Raw genomic sequence first — 19,871 nt, 5'->3', positions numbered from 1 at the left:
TAGACAACCACATTTATATCACATCCATACTGTAATACACAACCACTTTTATATCACATCCATACATACAGGAGCACAACCTAAATGACGCTCTGATGGAATGTCTGTCTGTCTAGTCTGTAATGAGCTGAGCATGAGCGGGACATCACCATCGGTGCCAACATTTCCTGTCTGTGGGCATAGATTCCAGTTAGCGTAGTGACTCATTGACATGATATAATTGACTTGACAATACCAAGCTACCAACCCTTTTATAATCAACACAGAATCAGTCTGTGTATACCAAGCTACCAACCCTTTTATAATCAACACAGAATCAGTCTGTGTTTCTACTGTACTATAAATCTTCAAGCCCAGCCAATGTGGGACACCCATGACACAGCCCCTTCTCTGTATGGGAATGTCCTAATGACTTGTTTTTCTTTGTTGGAACTGTTGAGGGGTGACAAGTACCCCCCCCCCCCCGCCCGCCTCCCACTAAGACACCAACATAAACTCAAACTTCTTCTGAAATCTAAAGGTAATGAAAATGTGAGACACGTGCTGACAAATATCAGTGACTGAACCTGTGTCACACTACAAACACACATGGCGAAATGTATCTTCCAGGAAGAGCAAGGAAGGGGTGAAGAAGATGGAGGAAGTGAGGAACATGACGGAGGAGGTGAGAAAGCTGTCCACGTCCCCACAGACAGGAACAGAAAAACAAACCCCCAGACCACACTCCAGCAGAATACCCAAGACAAACAAAAGCCACTGTACTTCTCGTGGACTTCACTGGGAAATGCATTCAAGAAGAGCAACACTTTCCCAAACACCCCATAGCTAATCCTTGGTGTCCAAGCCCACAGCACACCCTGGAGCTGTTGTCAGATGACAGATTAGGGTCCCCAGACCACAGGTTATCACATTCAGACCTGCCTGACCTCAGAGTGCAGCGGTCAGGGCAGTCATTGAAAAACCACCAAATCCAAGGTGGGAAGAAACCAACAAGGACATATCTAGACCTCAGCCTTACAATGTTGAGCCTCAATGGAGAATGACACCTGCAGGAGCTTTAGAGTAGAGGGATTCCACGGAGATAGAAGAATGGAGCTGTGTAAGAACATATGGCATTAAGGTCTGACGTCATGGTAACTACAGTAGCTGGCTAACTAGCTCCCTTATAAAACAATTGCGGTGCAGTTCTAGTGGGCTTAACTAAACGCCTGACAGTCCTGGACTGGATTGTGACTGGCTAGACAATGCTGCGCTCGAAGCAAGTGGACGCGACTGTTAGCTGCCATCTGCTATTGTAAACAAGCTAGCTCACGACACGTTTGCTAACCACACTTTTCTCTGACATCCCTGTTGTTTAAGACAGTAATTAGACTTCAGCCTAACCTAGCATCGCTTAAACATGTACATATCTGTAGCCACAGTAGCTGTCTAGCACACCGACATTCCATCAAAGTATAATTTTATGGTGACAGGTTGTTAGAATTGCAATCATAAGTCCTGTATCATGGTGCCTCAGAACAGATCACGGCCACATACACCCCCAGCCCAAGTCTTATTGCTTCCTTTTATATGTATAAAGCAATCCCTCTCACACACACACCAGTCCCTCTCTCTCACACACACACCAGTCCCTCTCTCACACACATATAACTCTCTCTCCCTCTCACTCACACAAATATAACTCTCTCTCCTTCTCTTTCACACACATCAATCTCTCCCACCACATTCCCCTGTTGAATACCTTCCAACAAATGTATTATTCTTAGATTTCATATATATACTCTTGATTGCTTTGCTCTCTGTCTCCCTCTTCACTTTTCTCACACTAGTTCTCTCCATCCATCTCTCTCTCTCTGTCTCTCTCTGTCTCTCTCTCTCTCTGTCTCTCTGTCTCACTGTCTCGCTCTCTCTCTCTCTGTCTCTCTCTCTCTCTCTGTCTCTCTCTCTCTGTCTCTCTGTCTCTCTCTGTCTCTCTCCTCTTCTCCCGCACCAATTAAAGCAAACTGACACCAGAAAGTAGAGTATATTATTCTCCTGGTCTGGGGGTGTACACCCCTGTGTGTATGTATGTATGTGTGTGTGTGTGTGTGTGTGTCCTTTGGTTCCCTCTTCCCACTGCACAGATCAGAGTAAAAATAGGCTACATTTACGAAATACACATCACCCACAGAGCAGTCAGACCCTCCATGTACATAAATCAGGAGGAAACACGACACATGGGTTTCAAAAATATGAAGGAATTTAAAACGTTATATTATTAGCCAAGCACAGTGATCTATCAATGTGCAAATAGTATAACTCTCCCCCTCAATATATTCCACTCCATTCCCTTCCATCTCTCTCTCTTTACCTCTCTGTCTGTCTCGCTCTTTTCTTCCTGCATCGTCTTTCCACCTCCCAGCGTTCAATCCTGCTACTCTTTTCCATTGAACCAGCGGTTGTAATTGGTCACATTCTCTTGACAAGCTCTGAGCTAGACCTGGAAACTATCACCAGTCACGCGTCTAACATCTCGGCCCTGCCGGGATCAGAGGCTCATTCACACAGCTCTCCCGTCTTCTGTCTGGAACACACATGCCCAAGTAAGCATTTCATTCTTAGTCGATACCTGTTGTATGTGACAAATGCTACTCGATTGAGATTAATCTTTTTCATCGGCTTGTGGAATCTGGCTGTGTAGCATAAACCTGCCCACCAGAGCTGTGAGTGAGTCGGAGGAACGCTTTAGGGGCTTAAATCTTCCCGAAAACATCACTCAGGAATTTGCGATCATTACCTAAACACTATATAAATGTCCAGCTGGCTAACGTTGGCCACACGTGTAGTGTTAAGCACCACTCAAATGCAAGAGACTAAGGCTGGGGGGCAAAGTGGGGGGGGGTTATTACAAAGCAATCAGCTGAATCTTTTTTTCCCTTGCCAGTCACTTTCCATTACACAAATGTTTCTTTCTTTTTTTTATCAGTCTGCCAGTCTATCTTCTCCCAACTGTGTGTGTATCTATCTATCATAGCCCACTGCCTGTGTATCTGTATGCCTGTCTGCATTCATTACCCATCTGTCAGCCTGTCTATATGTTCATTAGCCATCTGTCTTACTTTCTGTCTCTCCTCTGAATTAACCCGATGTCTCTCTTCATTAGCTATATGTCGGTCTATCTGTCTATCTTTATATGCCCTCTGTCTGTCCGCCTGTCAGCCTGTCTTTCTTCATTAGCCATCTGTCTGTGTGTCCTGTATCAGCAGCAGCTAAACTAAATGCCAGCCATGATGCGGTGCTTTGGAGCTGCGAAGGGTGGATATTGTACTGCATGTCCCAGAATACTTAGCAACCTGCTACTACTACTATGGGACCACATCACTGCTTATCATCTTATTCATTGACTGAGTGGACCAAAGGCCGCTTTTGCATTCACTCCCAGATCAATAATTGACTCCATCCTAACACACACACACACACACATACACACATATATATATAACTACTGTATTAGGGAACGTCCAAATGAAGGTTTAGTAGAGAGGTTCTGGAATGTCATGCAGGTTTAAATCTATTTCTGAGTATGTCTATATGTATAATGTATACTGTATATGTGTGTCTTGGAGTTAAACAGTTGTAAAATAACCTTTTTATTTTTGGTTTTCCCACACACTTTGCATCCCGCTGTAATCAATGTTTGAAACTTCTTGCTGTCCGTTAGCAGTGTCCAAATTATTTCTAACGATGTTCTGGCCGCCCAGCTCCAGAAAGGACTGATGTAGTCGGGTGCCCCTGTTGAAAAACACTGTCTGTTTCTCTGGATCTGATTGTTACATGGAGTCATGTGTGTGTATCTGTGTGTGAGCCGGTTGACGGTGAGCCCTTTGCCATGGTGACTGGTTCACATGGTGACTGGTTCACATGGTGACTGGTTCACATGGTGACTGGTTCACATGGTGACTGGTTCACTGTCGCATCCTGTTTTTATGGGTTTAAGGGTTTCTAGAACATCATAATATAAAATAGCCATACAAATGGACATCCATCAACAAGCTACTATTACAAAACACTGGGACTGGACACCCACAGTGGGGGGCAAGTAGAACAGGAAGGGGAGGGGGAGGATTGGGAAATAGCTGTGGGGAAACAGAGTGGAGACTGGTATAAACTCGAGGATCTTATCAGGTAGAAAGTGATATTACACAATAGAGAATCTGAAAGCCCTGCTGGACACACGCAGACAGTTCTGCTACAGCTGAAGGACAGGAAGAAGACAGAGGATGGACAGAGGGGAGGAAGAGCATAGCAAGACAAGGAGAGGAGAGTAAACAACAAAAAATGGAGATTGAACAGAACGTCAGTCCTTTGAGCTGCATCTGCATGTGATTTAACCAGCGCTGGCATCATCCTGCCATTCCTGAAGCCACTGCAAGGCATCTTGTTTCTAATGTCTAACAGATGCCTGGGTGATCTCCTCTCATCCTCTCCTCCTCGTCCTCCTGGTGCTCCTCTCCGATGACTCACTCCTGTCCCTCCTCCCCTTCTCCTTTCCCCTGTCTCCCATCCTGTTTGTGTACCTCTGTCGGTCCTCTGAACCAGACCATTCTCTTCCTGTGTTACCTGGTCAGTGGGAGGCTGTTTGTCGTCCCAACAGGGAAACACTGTACATCCCATTCAATGGGACTGTGGATCCTGGCCCCTCCTGTCCCTCACAAAACAATCTAAAACCTACATTATAATTAGAGAACATGCACACAAAGACTCACGCACAAATACACAGACACACAAATATACAAAGACAGGCACATTTGCGCACACACAAATACACATAGACACACACACACATGCACACACAAATACACGCAAACATACACACATGCACAAAGACACACACTGAGAACAGACCAAAGGCCTCTACCCAACCCACCCCACATTTCCATTTCTCCTTTCCCCTCCCTCCCTCTCTCTCATCCTCCCTGTCTTTCTCCTCCCTCTCTCTCATCCTCCCTGTCTTCTCCTCCCTCCCTCCCTCTCTCTCATCCTCCCTGTCTTTCTCTTCCCCTCCCTCTATCTTCTCCACTTCTGTCTCCCCTCCATCTCTCTTTCCTTCTTCCATCTCTCTCTCTCTCTCTCTCTCTGTTCCTAGCTGAAATTATGACTTTGTTGTGAGCCACTATGGTAACCAAACAAGTTAGCCGCTGGTTGATTCCCTTTAGCTGAGCAGTGTTGCAACATTTTATTTCTTACCAACTGGGAGAATGGTTCCTTGGTGCTGTGATGCAATCAGTTTCATGGTAATAAAGAATGTTCATTTAAATTGTGTCAAAGGAATGTAAATATTGTCATGACAGTTGAGTGGAATCGGCAAATCCCAATACAGATTGATGAGTGCATGTCCTGCTTTTGTTTCTTGCCTCTACTTCCTGGTGTGCTACGAGGTTCAACAGTTCAAGGTTAAGACAATGTGAAAATGTGTTTTTCTTTAATGGCAAACTGTACTGCTACCATTCACTCCCAGTCATTCTGAATTCAGAAGATGGTCCATAGTTAACACGTCTCACCTTAAATGTTGAACCCAGTTCTGCTCCTATGACAGCCAGTCAACATATTATACCATCATTAACTGAAATGGGGACGCCTGATATATTCATTTCTATTCTCCAGACAGGCAGGGGAAAAACTCAAATCGGAATGCAAGTTGGCAGTGGACAAAACAACACCCGAAGGCTGCCAAACCAACCATCTAATAAACCAGCACACAATCCACCCAACCATCTAAGAAACCAGGAAAACCACCCACCCAACCATCTAATAAACTAACACACAACCCAACCCACCATCTAATAAACTAACACACAACCCAAACCACCATCTAATAAACTAACACACAACCCAACCCACCATCTAATAAACCACCACACAACCCAACCCACCATCTAATAAACTAACACACAACCCAACCCACCATCTAATAAACTAACACACAACCCAAACCACCATCTAATAAACTAACCCACAACCCAACCCACCATCTAATAAACCACCACACAACCCAACCCACCATCTAATAAACTAACACACAACCCAACCAACCATCTAATAAACCAGGAAAACTACCCAACCAACCATCTAATAAACCAACACACAATCCATCTAATAAACCAACACACAACCAAACAATCCATCTATGAAAACCAACATACAACCCAACCATCTATTTAATAAACCAACACACAACCCAATCAACCATCTAATAAACCAACACACAACCCACACAACCAACACACAACTTTCCATACAACCAATCAGCCAACGCACAGCCCAACCATCCATCCAACCATTCTAAGTACCTGCACACAACCCAACCATCCAGCCAACCATACATCCAACCAGCACACAGCCCAAACATCCAAACAAACATTCCATCCATCCAACCTTCCTAACAACCTAAACACAACCATATCATCCATACAACTAATCAACCCACACAAAGCCCAACCACCCTTCTAATGAACCAGAACACAGCCCAACCATCCAACCAACCCTCCATCCAACCTTCCTAACAACCAACACAGCCCAACCATCCAACCAACCATCCATCCAACCTTCCTAACAACCAACACAGCCCAACCATCCAACCAACCATCCATCCAACCTTCCTAACAACCAACACAGCCCAACCATCCAACCAACCATCCATCCAACCTTCCTAACAACCAACACAGCCCAACCATCCAACCAACCATCCATCCAACCTTCCTAACAACCAACACAGCCCAACCACCCTTCTAATCAACCAACACACTGCCCAAACATCCATACAACAAATCAATCAACACACAGCCCAAACATCCATACAACCAATCAACCAACACACATCCCAAACATCCATACAACCAATCAACCAACACACATCCCAAACATCCATATAACCAATCAACCAACACACAGCCCAAACATCCATACAACCAATCAACCAACACACAGCCCACCGATCCATCCAAGGACTGTGAACAATGCATTTTTCTTCACTCTTGCTGCTGAGGCCTGGGCTAAGATCATATTTGGCTGCATTAGCTTGGCCCGCACAATCTAAGTACAGCCATTACAGATAACCATCGCCAACAGCTTCCTTCACTGTCTGTTTCACACACGCACACACTCACACCCGCACACACACACACAACGAACAAACAAACATCATGTAATGCATTGCACAAGAGTTAGCGGTTTGGTTGGGTCTCAGCCACTGGGTACGATGGTACACCCTGTACTCCACAATGCCCCCACACCCAAATACCCTCTGTCCTGCTACAGAGCTCCTTTTGTTCTGTTGCACTCAGGGCCAATAGGAATGCACGCAAACTACTCTGAGCTAAATCAACTTAGAAGGGTTAGGGACCAATAGTGGGTTTTCCTTTACAATTTGCCTTCATTTTTCCCCATCTGGAAACAGTTGGCTGGGCCAACCTGCATAATCTGACACACACACAGGCCGAATCCAGGTTTCCTATATGGTATAATAACCTCATTAACTGGGCTCCTATCATGCCATTGGTCAGATTAGGTCCCGTATCGGCCTATCAGTGCTTACCCAGCAGATACAGGTAGGTGTTTGGTTACCTGTTGACCACCATGCATCAGGAGGCACCGTCTGAAGCCCTTCTGAGGACACACTGTGTGGCATGTACTGTTTCTCACTGGACTGTGATCAACATGGGTGTTTATTCAAGGTGCAGCTAACCACACAGGCCTGCAGGCAGGAACGTAAGCACGCAAGAACGTTGTTAAACATGTGTCACGGCCAGAACTTAGAAGTTCTAATATTTCTCAACAGGCGAGGCTTTCTTTATGAGTCGGCCGAGCAGGCGACCATCTTGTTTTTTTATGTTGCTCTCAGGGCCTCGGGACACATGAAGACCCTGAAAGTGTATTGAAACAAGCAGCAGACCGTTATATGTACGTCTGTTTTCCAGGCTGGATTTAAATGGTTGAATGAAGCCGTTTGGCCTGTGGCAAGAGAGGATTGTCGACACGCCATGTCATAGATATCAGTCTACAACTCTGACAGACTGACAGAAACAGATGACTGTTTCTGATCCTCAAGCCTAAGACCAGGTAGGGGAGATCGTATGGAGCCTCAAAATTCAACATTTTACTGGAGGAGAGAATTTGAAAGGCGAAGTAATTAATGCCTTACCTGCTCCGTCTCTTCCTCCTCTCTCCAGGTTGGACCCCTGTTCCCAGTCCTCTATCCCAGCTGGGTGCTGCTGTCCCGGGCCAGACGGCTCCCTCTCCCACTCCTGGTCCGCGGGAGGCTCCGCAGGTGTGTCACTGGTCTCTGTAGACTGGACATGGAGAGAGCCAGGGTCAGCATTAGCCAGCCTGTGACAGCCAATTGCAAAACAACACAGGTCTAGGACCAGCCCAGGAAAAGATGCGTTAAGAGCATTCAATCAGCAATAAATCACACACAGTAATTGCTCTTTTTAATCTGTTTCATTCACACTTCACTAACACTTTATGATCAGCGATTGCAGAACCGTCCTAAGTACATTAGAATTAAAATTTCTATTTTTACCTGAACTCGCTGAACCTATGGAAAGTATTTTCTAAGTCAGGGGAGTAAAGCCCATTCTTAGCGCTCCTGGCAGAACCGACTTTAAGGTTAATGGAGGAGGAAGCAGTGAATTATCACTGAGGAAGAGATAAAAGGGAAGAGAGTTACTGAGGATTGGGGAGAGAGAAGACAGAGATCATTATAATCATGTTGTTAATCATTTTGTCTGAGATGATAGAAGAGGAGCATGAAAGAAGTAGAGATGGGAAGTAGAGAGAGAGGATAAAAGAAGAGGGGTGAACAGAACGGGAAAGACATGGGGGAAGAGAACGGGAAAGACAGGGAGAAGAGAACAGGAAAGACAGGGGGAAGAGAACTGGAAAGACAGGGAGAAGAGAACAGGAAAGACAGGGGGAAGAGAACGGGAAAGACAGGGAGAAGAGAACTGGAAAGACAGGGAGAAGAGAACTGGAAAGACAGGGGGAAGAGAACTGGAATGACAGGGAGAAGAGAACTGGAATGACAGGGAGAAGAGAATGGGAAAGACAGGGAGAAGAGAATGGGAAAGACAGGGAGAAGAGAACTGGAAAGACGGGGGGAAGAGAACGGGAAAGACAGGGGGAAGAGAATGGGAAAGACAGGGGGAAGAGAACGGGAAAGACAGGGAGAAGAGAACTGGAAAGACAGGGGGAAGAGAACTGGAAAGACAGGGAGAAGAGAATGGGAAAGACAGGGAGAAGAGAACTGGAAAGACAGGGGGAAGAGAACGGGAAAGACAGGGGGAAGAGAACAGGAAAGACAGGGGGAAGAGAACTGGAAAGACAGGGGGAAGATGGGAAAGACAGGGAGAAGAGAACTGGAAAGACAGGGAGAAGAGAACGGAAAAGACAGGGGGAAGAGAATGGGAAAGACGGGGAGAAAAGAACGGGAAAGACAGGGGGAAGAGAACGGGAAAGACAGGGAGAAGAGAGCGGGAAAGACAGGGGGAAGAGAACGGGAAAGACAGGGGGAAGATACATTCTCTGAGTAGATAGATAGTCACGGCGTCCAGAGTGTATGGCACAGTTATGGGCTGTCCCAGTATCCCCTTACTTTGCTCCTTATGCAATGAACATAGCTTGTAGTCAGATTCTTGCTTACGTAACTGAAATGATGATATCAGAACAACAACAAAATTGCCCCTGATAAAGCTGAGGGAAATACTTGTGTGTTGAGTGTCCACTTTACTCTACAGGGAAGTACATCTGGAATGATTTCATCAAGAGGGAAGGCAGATATCCTGGTGGTGAGGGCATCTGACAAGTAGCTGAAAGACTGTTAGATCAAATCGGAAAGGTGAAAGATCTAGGTAGTTACAAATGTATTTTGTGAAAATTATAATGTTTATAGTGAAAAAGAAATAGAGGTCTTGATCTAATGTAGTTTGTATGTAGATAATGGTAAAAATGACACAGCTGGGATTTTTTTTTTTCTAAAGATAAAGTCAAAATGACACTTAACAATTTAGTCTTAAGTGTCTTTGAAATAATATTTTTTAAATCACATGCCTCACAAGTTCAATCTTAGTTCTGGGAATGCAGATCATTTAACTGTTCAAAGCTTGGAAACGTCTCTGATTGACCATGCCTGGTCTTTCGACTGCACTGTAACACAACCAGTTTTGATTTTATACAGCGCCCGACAGGCAGGCAGTAGAGACCAGACAGTAGAAACCAGACAGTAGAGACCAGACAGTAGAGACCAGGCAGTAGAGAACAGACAGTAGAGACCAGACATTAGAGACCAGGCAGTAGAGACCAGACAGTAGAGACCAGGCAGTAGAGACCAGGCAGTAGACACCTACGGCGGCTGTGTGCTTACAGAACCGCCATATCCCCAGGTGTGTGACCAAGAGGGAGCACGGAAGAGGGAGCACGGACGAGGGAGCACGGACGAGGGAGCACGGACGAGGGAGCACGGACGAGGGAGCACGGAAGAGGGAGCACGGACGAGGGAGCACGGACGAGGGAGCACGGACGAGGGAGCACGGAAGAGGGAGCACGGACGAGGGAGCACGGACGAGGGAGCACGGACGAGGGAGCACGGACGAGGGAGCACGGACGAGGGAGAGGTTGATTCAGAGGAGAGAAAGAGAGCGGTGGTGAGGAAGAGAGAGTGATGAAGGAGAGAAATACATTTAACAGGGAGATCCAAAGGTACGGGGAACGGAGGAGATACTGGACAGAAAAGGTGAGAGGAGGACGGTTGGGAGTGAGGTGTTAAGGGTGAGCGTAGTGAGACAGAGAGAGAGAGATAAAGAGTGAGAGGAGGACGGTTGGGAGTGAGATGTTAAGGGTGAGCCTAGTGAGACAGAGAGAGATAAAGAGTGAGAGGAGGACAGTTGGGAGTGAGATGTTAAGGGTGAGCCTAGTGAGACAGAGAGAGAGAGATAAAGAGTGAGAGGAGGACGGTTGGGAGTGAGATGTTAAGGGTGAGCATAGTGAGACAGAGAGAGAGAGATAAAGAGTGAGAGGAAGGGCTTTGGGCACTAGTGTTTGTTTGTAGTTGGACGTTTTAATCAGTGCTACTCCACTTCCTCTGTTCTAGGACACGTCCAAGATTCCTCGCAACCATTGAAGAGAGACAACTGCCCACACTTTGTTTCTTAATAATCTGTCTTTCTCTCTCCCCTTTGCTTCTCTGTGACTACAGCCGTCTGGTCACCTGTCTTTCTTTGTCCCTCTTCTCTCTGTTCGCCCTCTCACTCCTCCTCAACCCTCTATCCTTTTCCTTTCCTCTGCGTTTGTGTTGTGTCCTCATGAAAATGTATGAAAATGTTACACACTGACCAGTCTTGGTGGGGTCACACTCACAAACACAGACACACACTCACTCTCATCTGTGGAATGTGCCTCTAAACAGTACATCTGAGTGGATCTCTGTGACAGAAAAGGGTCGGGCCAATATGTTTGCTGGACACTCTGGATGCGGACGTCTTCTCCTGTCACTCTGTCTCACAATCTGCCTCGTTAGCATCACAAGACTCTGGATCCAGTTTCATGAAACAGGACTTGATGCAGCTATTTCCCAAAGAGAAATGTTAATCTGCTGCCTAACCAAGTGTCCATTTAGTAGGTTAGCATTTGAAATGACACCTTATCTCTGGAACGTGTTTGTAAATAGTCCATCTCCTGTTAACAGATTAGGGTCAGGGGTCATGCGTAAATGGTCCCTGAAAATTTGGGACACCTCATAACCTTTATTTTACTATGAATAAAATATGCACTTTTGTCTCCTTTCACGTATTTCAAAAGACGTTTCTTGTTACAAATCTGAAAGAGGTGAGGTCATCGTCTTCACCGTCCTTTCAGTGATTTTAAGACAGGGAGAACAACAGGAACAAACAGTCCTCTGCTGGACTAAAACATACACCTATCTTATAAAAGGTTTTTTCTCTTGTACCGTTCACACTTCCAGTGTGAAGAGCCCTGATGCGACAACTAAGAGACCTCTGATATCAACAACACATTGCCTCCAACCAGATCTGTGTGTGTGTCACTCACCCACTGTTGATTGGGCAATGCCAGTGAAGTCAACATGTCAGCCATGGCACCCAGCATCTGGTCGGTTCGAGCCTGGTTCTTCTGTAAAGCCTTCATCACTTCTTCAAAGCCTTGCCCTTTCTACCCCTTTCTTTTTCCTCCTAAAAGCTTTCCTGCTGTATGTTGTTCCTGTTCTTTCTCTCCTCAGTTCTTCTCTTCCATTCCTCTCCTCCGCTGATTCACTAGACCTTCTCTCCTTTCTTTTTGTCTTTCACCTCTCCTCCTACAAAGCACGGTCCAGGGTTTAGAGCCACAACCTCGTCCTGGCCTGGTCTGAGCTCAAACGCGCACGGACACACACACACACACACACACACAAAGCATACACACCCACACAAAGCACAACACACACCCAGACACACACTCACACACACACACTTTTTAAACACAGACACCCCCAACCAAAATACACAAGCTGAGTCAAACAAAGAAACACATGTTCACACACGCGTGCACGCACTCACACACACACACACACACACTGAGCCAGACGAACCCTCATTCACGCGAACAGTTCAGTGTGCAATGAAAGAACCTGTTGTGGTCTGCAGTGTCACACTGGAACACACTGTGTGTGTCTGGCACTCAGGGCAGGCCTTGCTCGGGTCACCAAGTCCCCTCTGTACACACTTCCCTCTGGGCAGACAGACGGTCCTTCCAGTTGTTTTGAAAGTCCAGGAAGTGTCTCTCTCTATGTCTCTATCTCTTTTCCTTGTTCAAATTGATCCCATCCTTTCATTTCTCTCCCAGGTGGTCTTTTTCCTGTCCACCAGATCCGTCTCTGAGAAAATCGTTCTCTTTTCCTGTCCACCAGATCCGTCTCTGAGAAAATCGCTCTCTTTTCCTGTCCACCAGATCCTTCTCTGAGAAAATCACTCTCTTTTCCTGTTCCCCAGATCCTTCGCTGAGAAAATCAATCTATTTTCCTGTCCACCAGATCTTTCTCTGAAAAAATCGCTCTCTTTTCCTGTTCCCCAGATCCTTCTCTGAGAAAATCACTCTCTTTTTCTGTTCACCAGATCCTTCTCTGAGAAAATCACTCTCTTTTCCTGTTCACCAGATCCTTCTCTGAGAAAATCCCTATCTTTTCCTTCTGCTAGATCCACACTTTGATTAACTGCCCTGAAGGGTTACCCTCCTCCTTGATAATGGCCTTTTTCTTATTTTCTTTTTCCACTTCACCTCAACGTTCTGTGAGTCCTGACCACCTCACCCTCCTCTAAATTCTCCTGCCCCGCTGTCATTGGCTTGCTCCGATCACCTCCCCTCCCCAGAAAAACTCTCCTCCTTCTTTCCACAACTCTTGTTCTTTCATCCGACCCTTTCCTTCGCCCACACTTCCACACAGTCCTCCACCTCTCCCAGCTGCTTCGAGAACGCCTCCTCACCGTCTCCTCCCCTGTCCCAACTTTCCTTCCCCTCCTCGTCTCTCCGTCTCTCCCTCTCTCTGTCTGTATTTATCTCTACCCCTGTCTGAGGGTATGCTGACACATGGTTGACCAGGACAGCCCCTTATTTGGACAGGAGCACAGTGAGGCGCAGAGATAATACATGCAGAGTGCACCGTCACAGACCGAAAACACACACGCTCACACACACGCCCAACCCGCGCGCACGCTCACACACACGCCCAACCGCGCGCGCACGCTCACACACACGCCATCAACCACAGGGAGAAGCGGACTGTTGATGTTGTATATATTATGTGGTGGGGGCTGATGGTTGGTGTTTGCAGATGATAGGAGCAATACAATGGTTTATTTACAGTGTATCTACCTTTTAAGATTCGACTGAGACCTATAAGCCATGATGTGATTTACATGAAGTGATAGCTCTTCTCCCTGTGTGTGACAAATTAGCCCAGAACTGTCCTATGTCCTAATCTATAGCTACTGGTAGGTCTTCGTCCTATGTCATAACCTGTGCATATTAGTTTAGGTGAGAATTAACTTTATCTGGGTAGCAACATGGACTGTTGTCTTTGCCGCAAGGACATAAAATCGGCCAGTGTGATAAAAGTGCCAGCGTTGAATCTCTGCTTCCTGTTCAGGGACGCGTTGAATGAGAATTTATGCATTCCTTTGTAAATGGATCTTACGTTCACACTCGATCGCCTCAATCAGATCACAAAGTCCACATTAGCACATGTTGAAAACGGGATGGCCGAGTGTCATGTTGGAGCTGATATGGCATGTGTCCCCATATTGCTGTTATCAGAGACGGCCTTTCAAGGAAAATAAATAAAAAACAATGAAAATTAGGCCAAGTACAATATATACATTAAATAAAAAACGAGATCTAAAATAACTAAATGATTAGGTCCCATTGAGCTTAAATATATGTATGTGTGGACACACTGCTGTAAGTTAGGTGTCGGGGAAATGTTTAGATGTACAGTAAAAACAAAAAGTGCCCTAAGGACCAAGTGCCCTAAGGACCCAGACAACTAACTGGCAGGCCGCTCCCAAGGCTGGGGACATAGATACCAAGGCTGTCTCTCCGTGTCTCTTGAGCCCAGGCTTTGGGATGGTTATAACAAGGGACCCAGTGGGCCTGATAAAGACCCCCAAAAACATAACTGTCATGTATTAGGGTGCACAGGTGTGAAGAGACTTAAAGACCACTTAAAGAACCGTAAAACAAATTCAATGCAGACTCGGTGAGCAAAATATTTTCAACAACATGTTTTCAATATTTTTTCAACCAGAAAGGTGTTCTTTTTTTTTTTATCATGTTGTCAACATCTTGGGCTTGGAAGGAAAGTTTAAAAACAGCATACGTTGGTCTTGGTCAGTACCCATGCTGTTTCGTTTTGTATGTTTTTGGGTTGATCAGACTGGAGAGCACTGCAGTTATTCCATCCCTGAAAAAAGACAGTTAACCCTGATTGTTCCCAGGTCGTTGCTGTGAATAGGAATGTGTTCTTCTATACTTGGTAAAGAAATGAAAACATGGATCATCTTGTTTGTGTCAGCCAGAGATGGAAATGCTCTTCAGGCAGTAAAAAACCTGAACATGTGCTTTCAACTGCCTTGTGAAATGTTAAATTGATAAGTACTTCTACTCTAAGAAGCCTGGCGGATACAGGCCCACTAGGATTCTTCCACTTAATAATTTTTTAAATTCTTGTTTTCCAAGAATAGGCCAATATTTAAAATTTCAGATTAATTCAGTGTGCTAGTAAAAGTTGATTAAGCAAACATTGCCTCCTTTCATTTTCCATTTCATATTCCTCTGTTTTCTTATGCACAGTGACTTACAGGACCAATAAGTGTGAACTGTCTTGTTCAGGGACAGAATGACAGATTATTTATCTTCTGGGTTTTGATCTAACAATCTTTTTGTTTCTGGTCAGATGTGTATATGTTCCATGGAGCGTCCAAGACCAGGAGTTTCCAAAGGTTTGGGGTCTGGAGAACCCTTTTCCCTGACTTTCCCTCATCCTTCCCTAAATCAGAACACAACTCTCTTGTGTTGAAAATAATGTTTTTACTCTTTTACTCTGCAGTGCATGAAAGTAAGAACCAAGCTGTGGGCCAGGCGAAATAACATTTATAGTCAGTGTAAATACTGGCTCCCTTCATGAAATTGTGCAAGAGTGGATCCAAAAAATAAACAACCCAAACAATGAGTGATATTTTGGTCTCAAACATGTGTGGGAGTCATATGCTAACACCATCATTTCACAAACACAAAACATGTATTGAGTACTTCTGCTACTTCTTGAAGTTTTCAGGCTAATATTATATGCATTATGCCATAAGCTAAGTTAATTTGTAATTGTACATTTATTTATCACTTTGACCTGATGGACATCTTTGCTGATCCGCGGCAAAAGCTCCTAATTAAATCAAATTTGATTTAATGTTGTAAGAGACTTGTGTAAAAATGTGTAAAATCAGTTGTGTTGTGACAAGGTAGGGTTGCTGTACAGAAGACCGTCCTTGTGTCTGTAGTGTTTTAGCGCATGTTATGGCAAGGACAACACAAATAAGCAAAGAGACACAACAGTCCATTGTTACTTTAGGACGTGAAGGTCAGTCAATGCAGAATATTTCAAGGCCTTTGAAAGCTTCAACAAGTGCAGTCGCAAAAAAAACATGAAGCACTATGATGGCTCTCATGAGGGCCGCCACAGGAAAGACCCATAGTTACCTCTGCTGCTGAGGATAACTTTATTAGCGTTACCAGCAATTGGAATTAGCCATCAACCGTACTTCAGACTGCAGGCCAAATAAATGCATCACAGAGTTCAAGTAACAGACAAATCTCAACATCAGCTGTTCAGAGGAGAATGCGTGAATTGTTGCAAAAACCACTTCTGAAGGACAGCCATAAGAAGAACAGACTTGCTTGGGCTCAGAAACGAGAAATGGACATTAGACTGATGGAAATCTTTCTTTTGGTTCCAACTGCCGTGTTTGTCAGATGCAGGGTGGGTGAACAGAAGATCTCCACATTTGTGGTTCCCACTGTGACCCATGGAGGAGGAGGTGTGATGGTGTGGGGGTGCTTATCTGGTGACACTATCTGTGATTTATTTAGAATTCAAGGCACACTCAACCAGCATGGCCACCACAGCATTCTTCAGTGATACGTCATCCCATCTGGTTTGTGCTAAGTGGGACTATCATTGGTTTTTTCAACAGGACAATGACCCAAAACACACCACCAGGCTGTGTAAGGGCTATCTGACCAAGTAGCAAAGTGAGGGTGCTACATCAGATGACCTGGCCTCCATAATCACCCAACCTCAACCCAACTGAGAGGATTTGGGATGAGTTGGACTGCAGAGTTAAGGACATATAAAGACCTTATGAAGCTGGTTAAAAGAACAGTATGCAAAGCTATCATGAAGGCAAATGGTGACTACATTGAAGAATCTAAAATATAAATTGTAACGTGTATTTTGTAACATGTATTTTGATTTTTCAAAGCTTTTTTGGTTAATGTATATAATTCCATATGTGTTATTTCATAGTTTTGATGTCTTCACTATTATTTTACAGTGTGGAAAATAGTAAAAATAACGAAATACAATTGAATCAATAGGTGTGTCCAAACTGGTACTGTAAATATATAAATAATACATTTTTATTGACTGCATTGTTTAAGAGTCGAGACAAACACATTTCACAACACCTATAACAATATTTGTTACACCTGGTATGAATAAACTTTGTCAACTTTTTTATCTGTGGTGATACCAAAACATTTCAGCAACCTACTCTAAAACAACACTCTAATACTCAGGATGTATATAGGATGTATGTTACCAAAGAAGTTTTGCTTTATTACAGGTGAAAGGATGCATTCTAATCAGTGCATCTTGTTTCAGAAGGACAGCTGGACCTCACCAAAAAAAAATTGATCACTTAATTACAACCTCTTTGTTCATAAAGCTGTGTCCTTCATACAATGAGACCTCGGTATCAACTGAGCTCCACAGAATACATAAAAAAAAAAAAAAATACACACATACACACATACACACATGCTCCAAGAACCACAAACACTAGCTGGATGATTTATCTCCTTGGCAGAGACAAATGTAGGAATGACTACTATAGCCAAGTCATTTGCCACTGTGATGCAGTAGGACAGTTGAATTGTGTCTTGACTCTTTAGAACAAGAGGCTTAGTTATGAGGGAGCACTAGAGCGGGGGAGGGGATGGGGAGCAGAGGAGGGGTGGAGGGAATGAGGAGCAGAGGAGTGGGGGAGGGAATTAGGAGGGATGTAGAGGAACAGGAGGAGAGAGAATAAGTGAGGAGGGTACGGGAGGATGATTGGCGCAGAGGCGAGGAGGGATGTTTGTGATGAGGGGAAACATGGGGGACGGGGGAGAGGAGAGGAGGACAGGCGAGGAGGGGTAGCGGGAGGAGGGAGTGGGTGAGAGGAGAGGGGAGTCTGTCAGCCAGGCACATAGCTGTGAAAATAATCTAGCAGATCTCTAGAAGCCCAAGCCAAGTGGAGTTAAGGCCGGTTCTGGACAAACTGCCAGCAGTCTAATATTATCCCAGCACATGGCTGTCTTTAGAACCAGCTCTGTGGCTGAACTTAGTTCTCCTGTTCCCACTCTCGCACTTGTACCTCCACTTCAGCGGGCTAATAAAAAACAGGCATGTCCTGCTGTGATTTAAGTCCAATTGCAGACCTTTACAACGCAGAGCTTGATGATGCAGCGGCTAATGTCGAACTGTGTTTCTACCGCCTTTTCTCCACCACGTAGATCTCTCACTTCCTTACTGACCCAGGACATGGCTGAGCGTCATGTTGATGCACTGGGGCATTGGGCTTCCAGGCCATGCAGGGAGATTATTACAGTCTGGTCGGAACATTGCCAGTTGGGACACACATCATTGCGTAAAACTTAAATAAGCTAATTTAAATGGGCAATTTTGTCTCAGAAGGACACATAAAGAAAGAAGCAGAGTTACCGTGAAACGGGGACATTAGGAAATATATGTTTCGAAAGATGTTTGTAAAACTATACTCCCTCAGAAAATACAGATGAAGGATTCACACTCTTAACTGATTTTAACTACTTTGCACAGAGTAAAATTCCCGATGTTCTGTTGGTTTCCACTGTGAAAACGACAACACTAACCAACTACTCATCCATGGTAGTTGTATGTGGACTGTACTCTGCTGCCCCCGTCTGGCTCTGGGAGGATATGCAGTCATTGGCGAATGGAGACGCGTTTGGGACTAAATATGTGTGTGTTTTGGGCTGTCCACCACTTTGCTTTCATTAGGGGGGAAAACTGGCAGATCCTCTCGAATCACATTGCAAACCATTACGCCACCTCTCTCTCTCAATACATCCCTCCTCCTCGCTCTTGGCACTGGAATGGCTGAATCTGTTCCCTCCTGTCAGCTGTAGGTTTTAGGCTTTCCACTAAAATTGGTACATAAGCTGTGCTGGTATTACCAAGATTAAAATTCTGATCATTGTCTAACAAGAGTTCTGGAAAACATTTTCCAAATGTATATTGTTTTCTCGTTGTATTTTGTCTTGTGTGTAAATGTGTTATTTGATCTTTAAATTACAGTTATCCAAGAAACAAAAAGGAATGTTCTGAGTCCATGTCACAATGTTTTTTAACGTTCTGTAAGAAAACAATTTAGATATTAAATAGCTCATCCGATCCTTTAATTGCACTTCTAGCAGAAGAAGAATGTGCCAGTCTTTGATTAATCTGTATAGCTGCTCCTACTGCTGCGATTTCATACAAACTTAAATAATGGATATAAAAGTCTACTTTGCAGTTTAAAGAAAGTTGTGGAATAAAGATCAAAGTATTTCATTGGTTTTCCTTATTAGGAACTAATGGAGAAAACATTCATCTCTCCCCTCTGTCTCCTCTCTTCAGTCTCCTCTCTTCAGTCTCCTCTCTTCAGTCTCCTCTCTTCAGTCTCCTCTCTTCGCTCCCTGTTCACTCTCCTCCCTTTCTTCTTTCTCATCACTCTTTCTCCTCACTCTCTCTCTCTTTTCCTTCCCCTCATATTTCGGCCGCTGTCCCCCCACTCCTTCTTCCTCTGGTGGGTGGGCGTGCTGACTGACCTTCCCCTGTTCTTCGTCATGCCAGCCCCAGCTTCTTGATCCTCAATTCTACCTCCGGCTAACCTCAGGTTTGTTCCATGACCCTTGCCATGCAGTATGAAGTCTCATTTACTTTCTGCTATGTTGTTGATTCCTGAATGGTTCTCAATGTCACTCTCTGTGTTGTCATTGTTTCACAGACGCTG

The 19,871-nt window shown here is 44.8% G+C and overlaps 1 protein-coding gene and 1 long non-coding RNA gene across 5 annotated transcripts in view; one reads left to right on the top strand and one right to left on the bottom strand.

The window, feature by feature from the left end:
• Positions 1-13,855, bottom strand: part of arhgef25a (Rho guanine nucleotide exchange factor (GEF) 25a) — a 74,033-nt gene extending 60,178 nt beyond the window's left edge. The window contains exons 1-3 of one of the 4 annotated variants that reach the window (XM_010875117.4): positions 12,656-13,849; positions 12,082-12,343; positions 8,180-8,327 (exon numbers count right to left, since the gene is read on the bottom strand). In XM_010875117.4, coding sequence (XP_010873419.2) covers positions 8,180-8,327; positions 12,082-12,177 — 244 coding nt within the window. In that variant the 5' untranslated portion in view covers positions 12,178-12,343; positions 12,656-13,849. Of the gene's footprint in view, positions 1-8,179; positions 8,328-12,081 lie in introns of all 4 variants that reach the window. The other 3 variants (XM_020051721.2, XM_010875118.3, XM_034296180.1) reach the window with 3 other exon arrangements.
• Positions 2,357-8,296, top strand: LOC105013545. The gene is made up of 3 exons (XR_828246.2): positions 2,357-2,582; positions 7,956-8,097; positions 8,208-8,296. It is a non-coding gene; the product is annotated as an uncharacterized LOC105013545 (long non-coding RNA).
• Positions 13,856-19,871: the final 6,016 nt, after the last annotated feature.

Source organism: Esox lucius, chromosome 12 (genome assembly GCF_011004845.1).
Source record: "Esox lucius isolate fEsoLuc1 chromosome 12, fEsoLuc1.pri, whole genome shotgun sequence".
Taxonomy (NCBI): Eukaryota; Metazoa; Chordata; class Actinopteri; order Esociformes; family Esocidae; genus Esox; species Esox lucius.
This window is presented reverse-complemented; position numbering and strand designations above follow the sequence as displayed.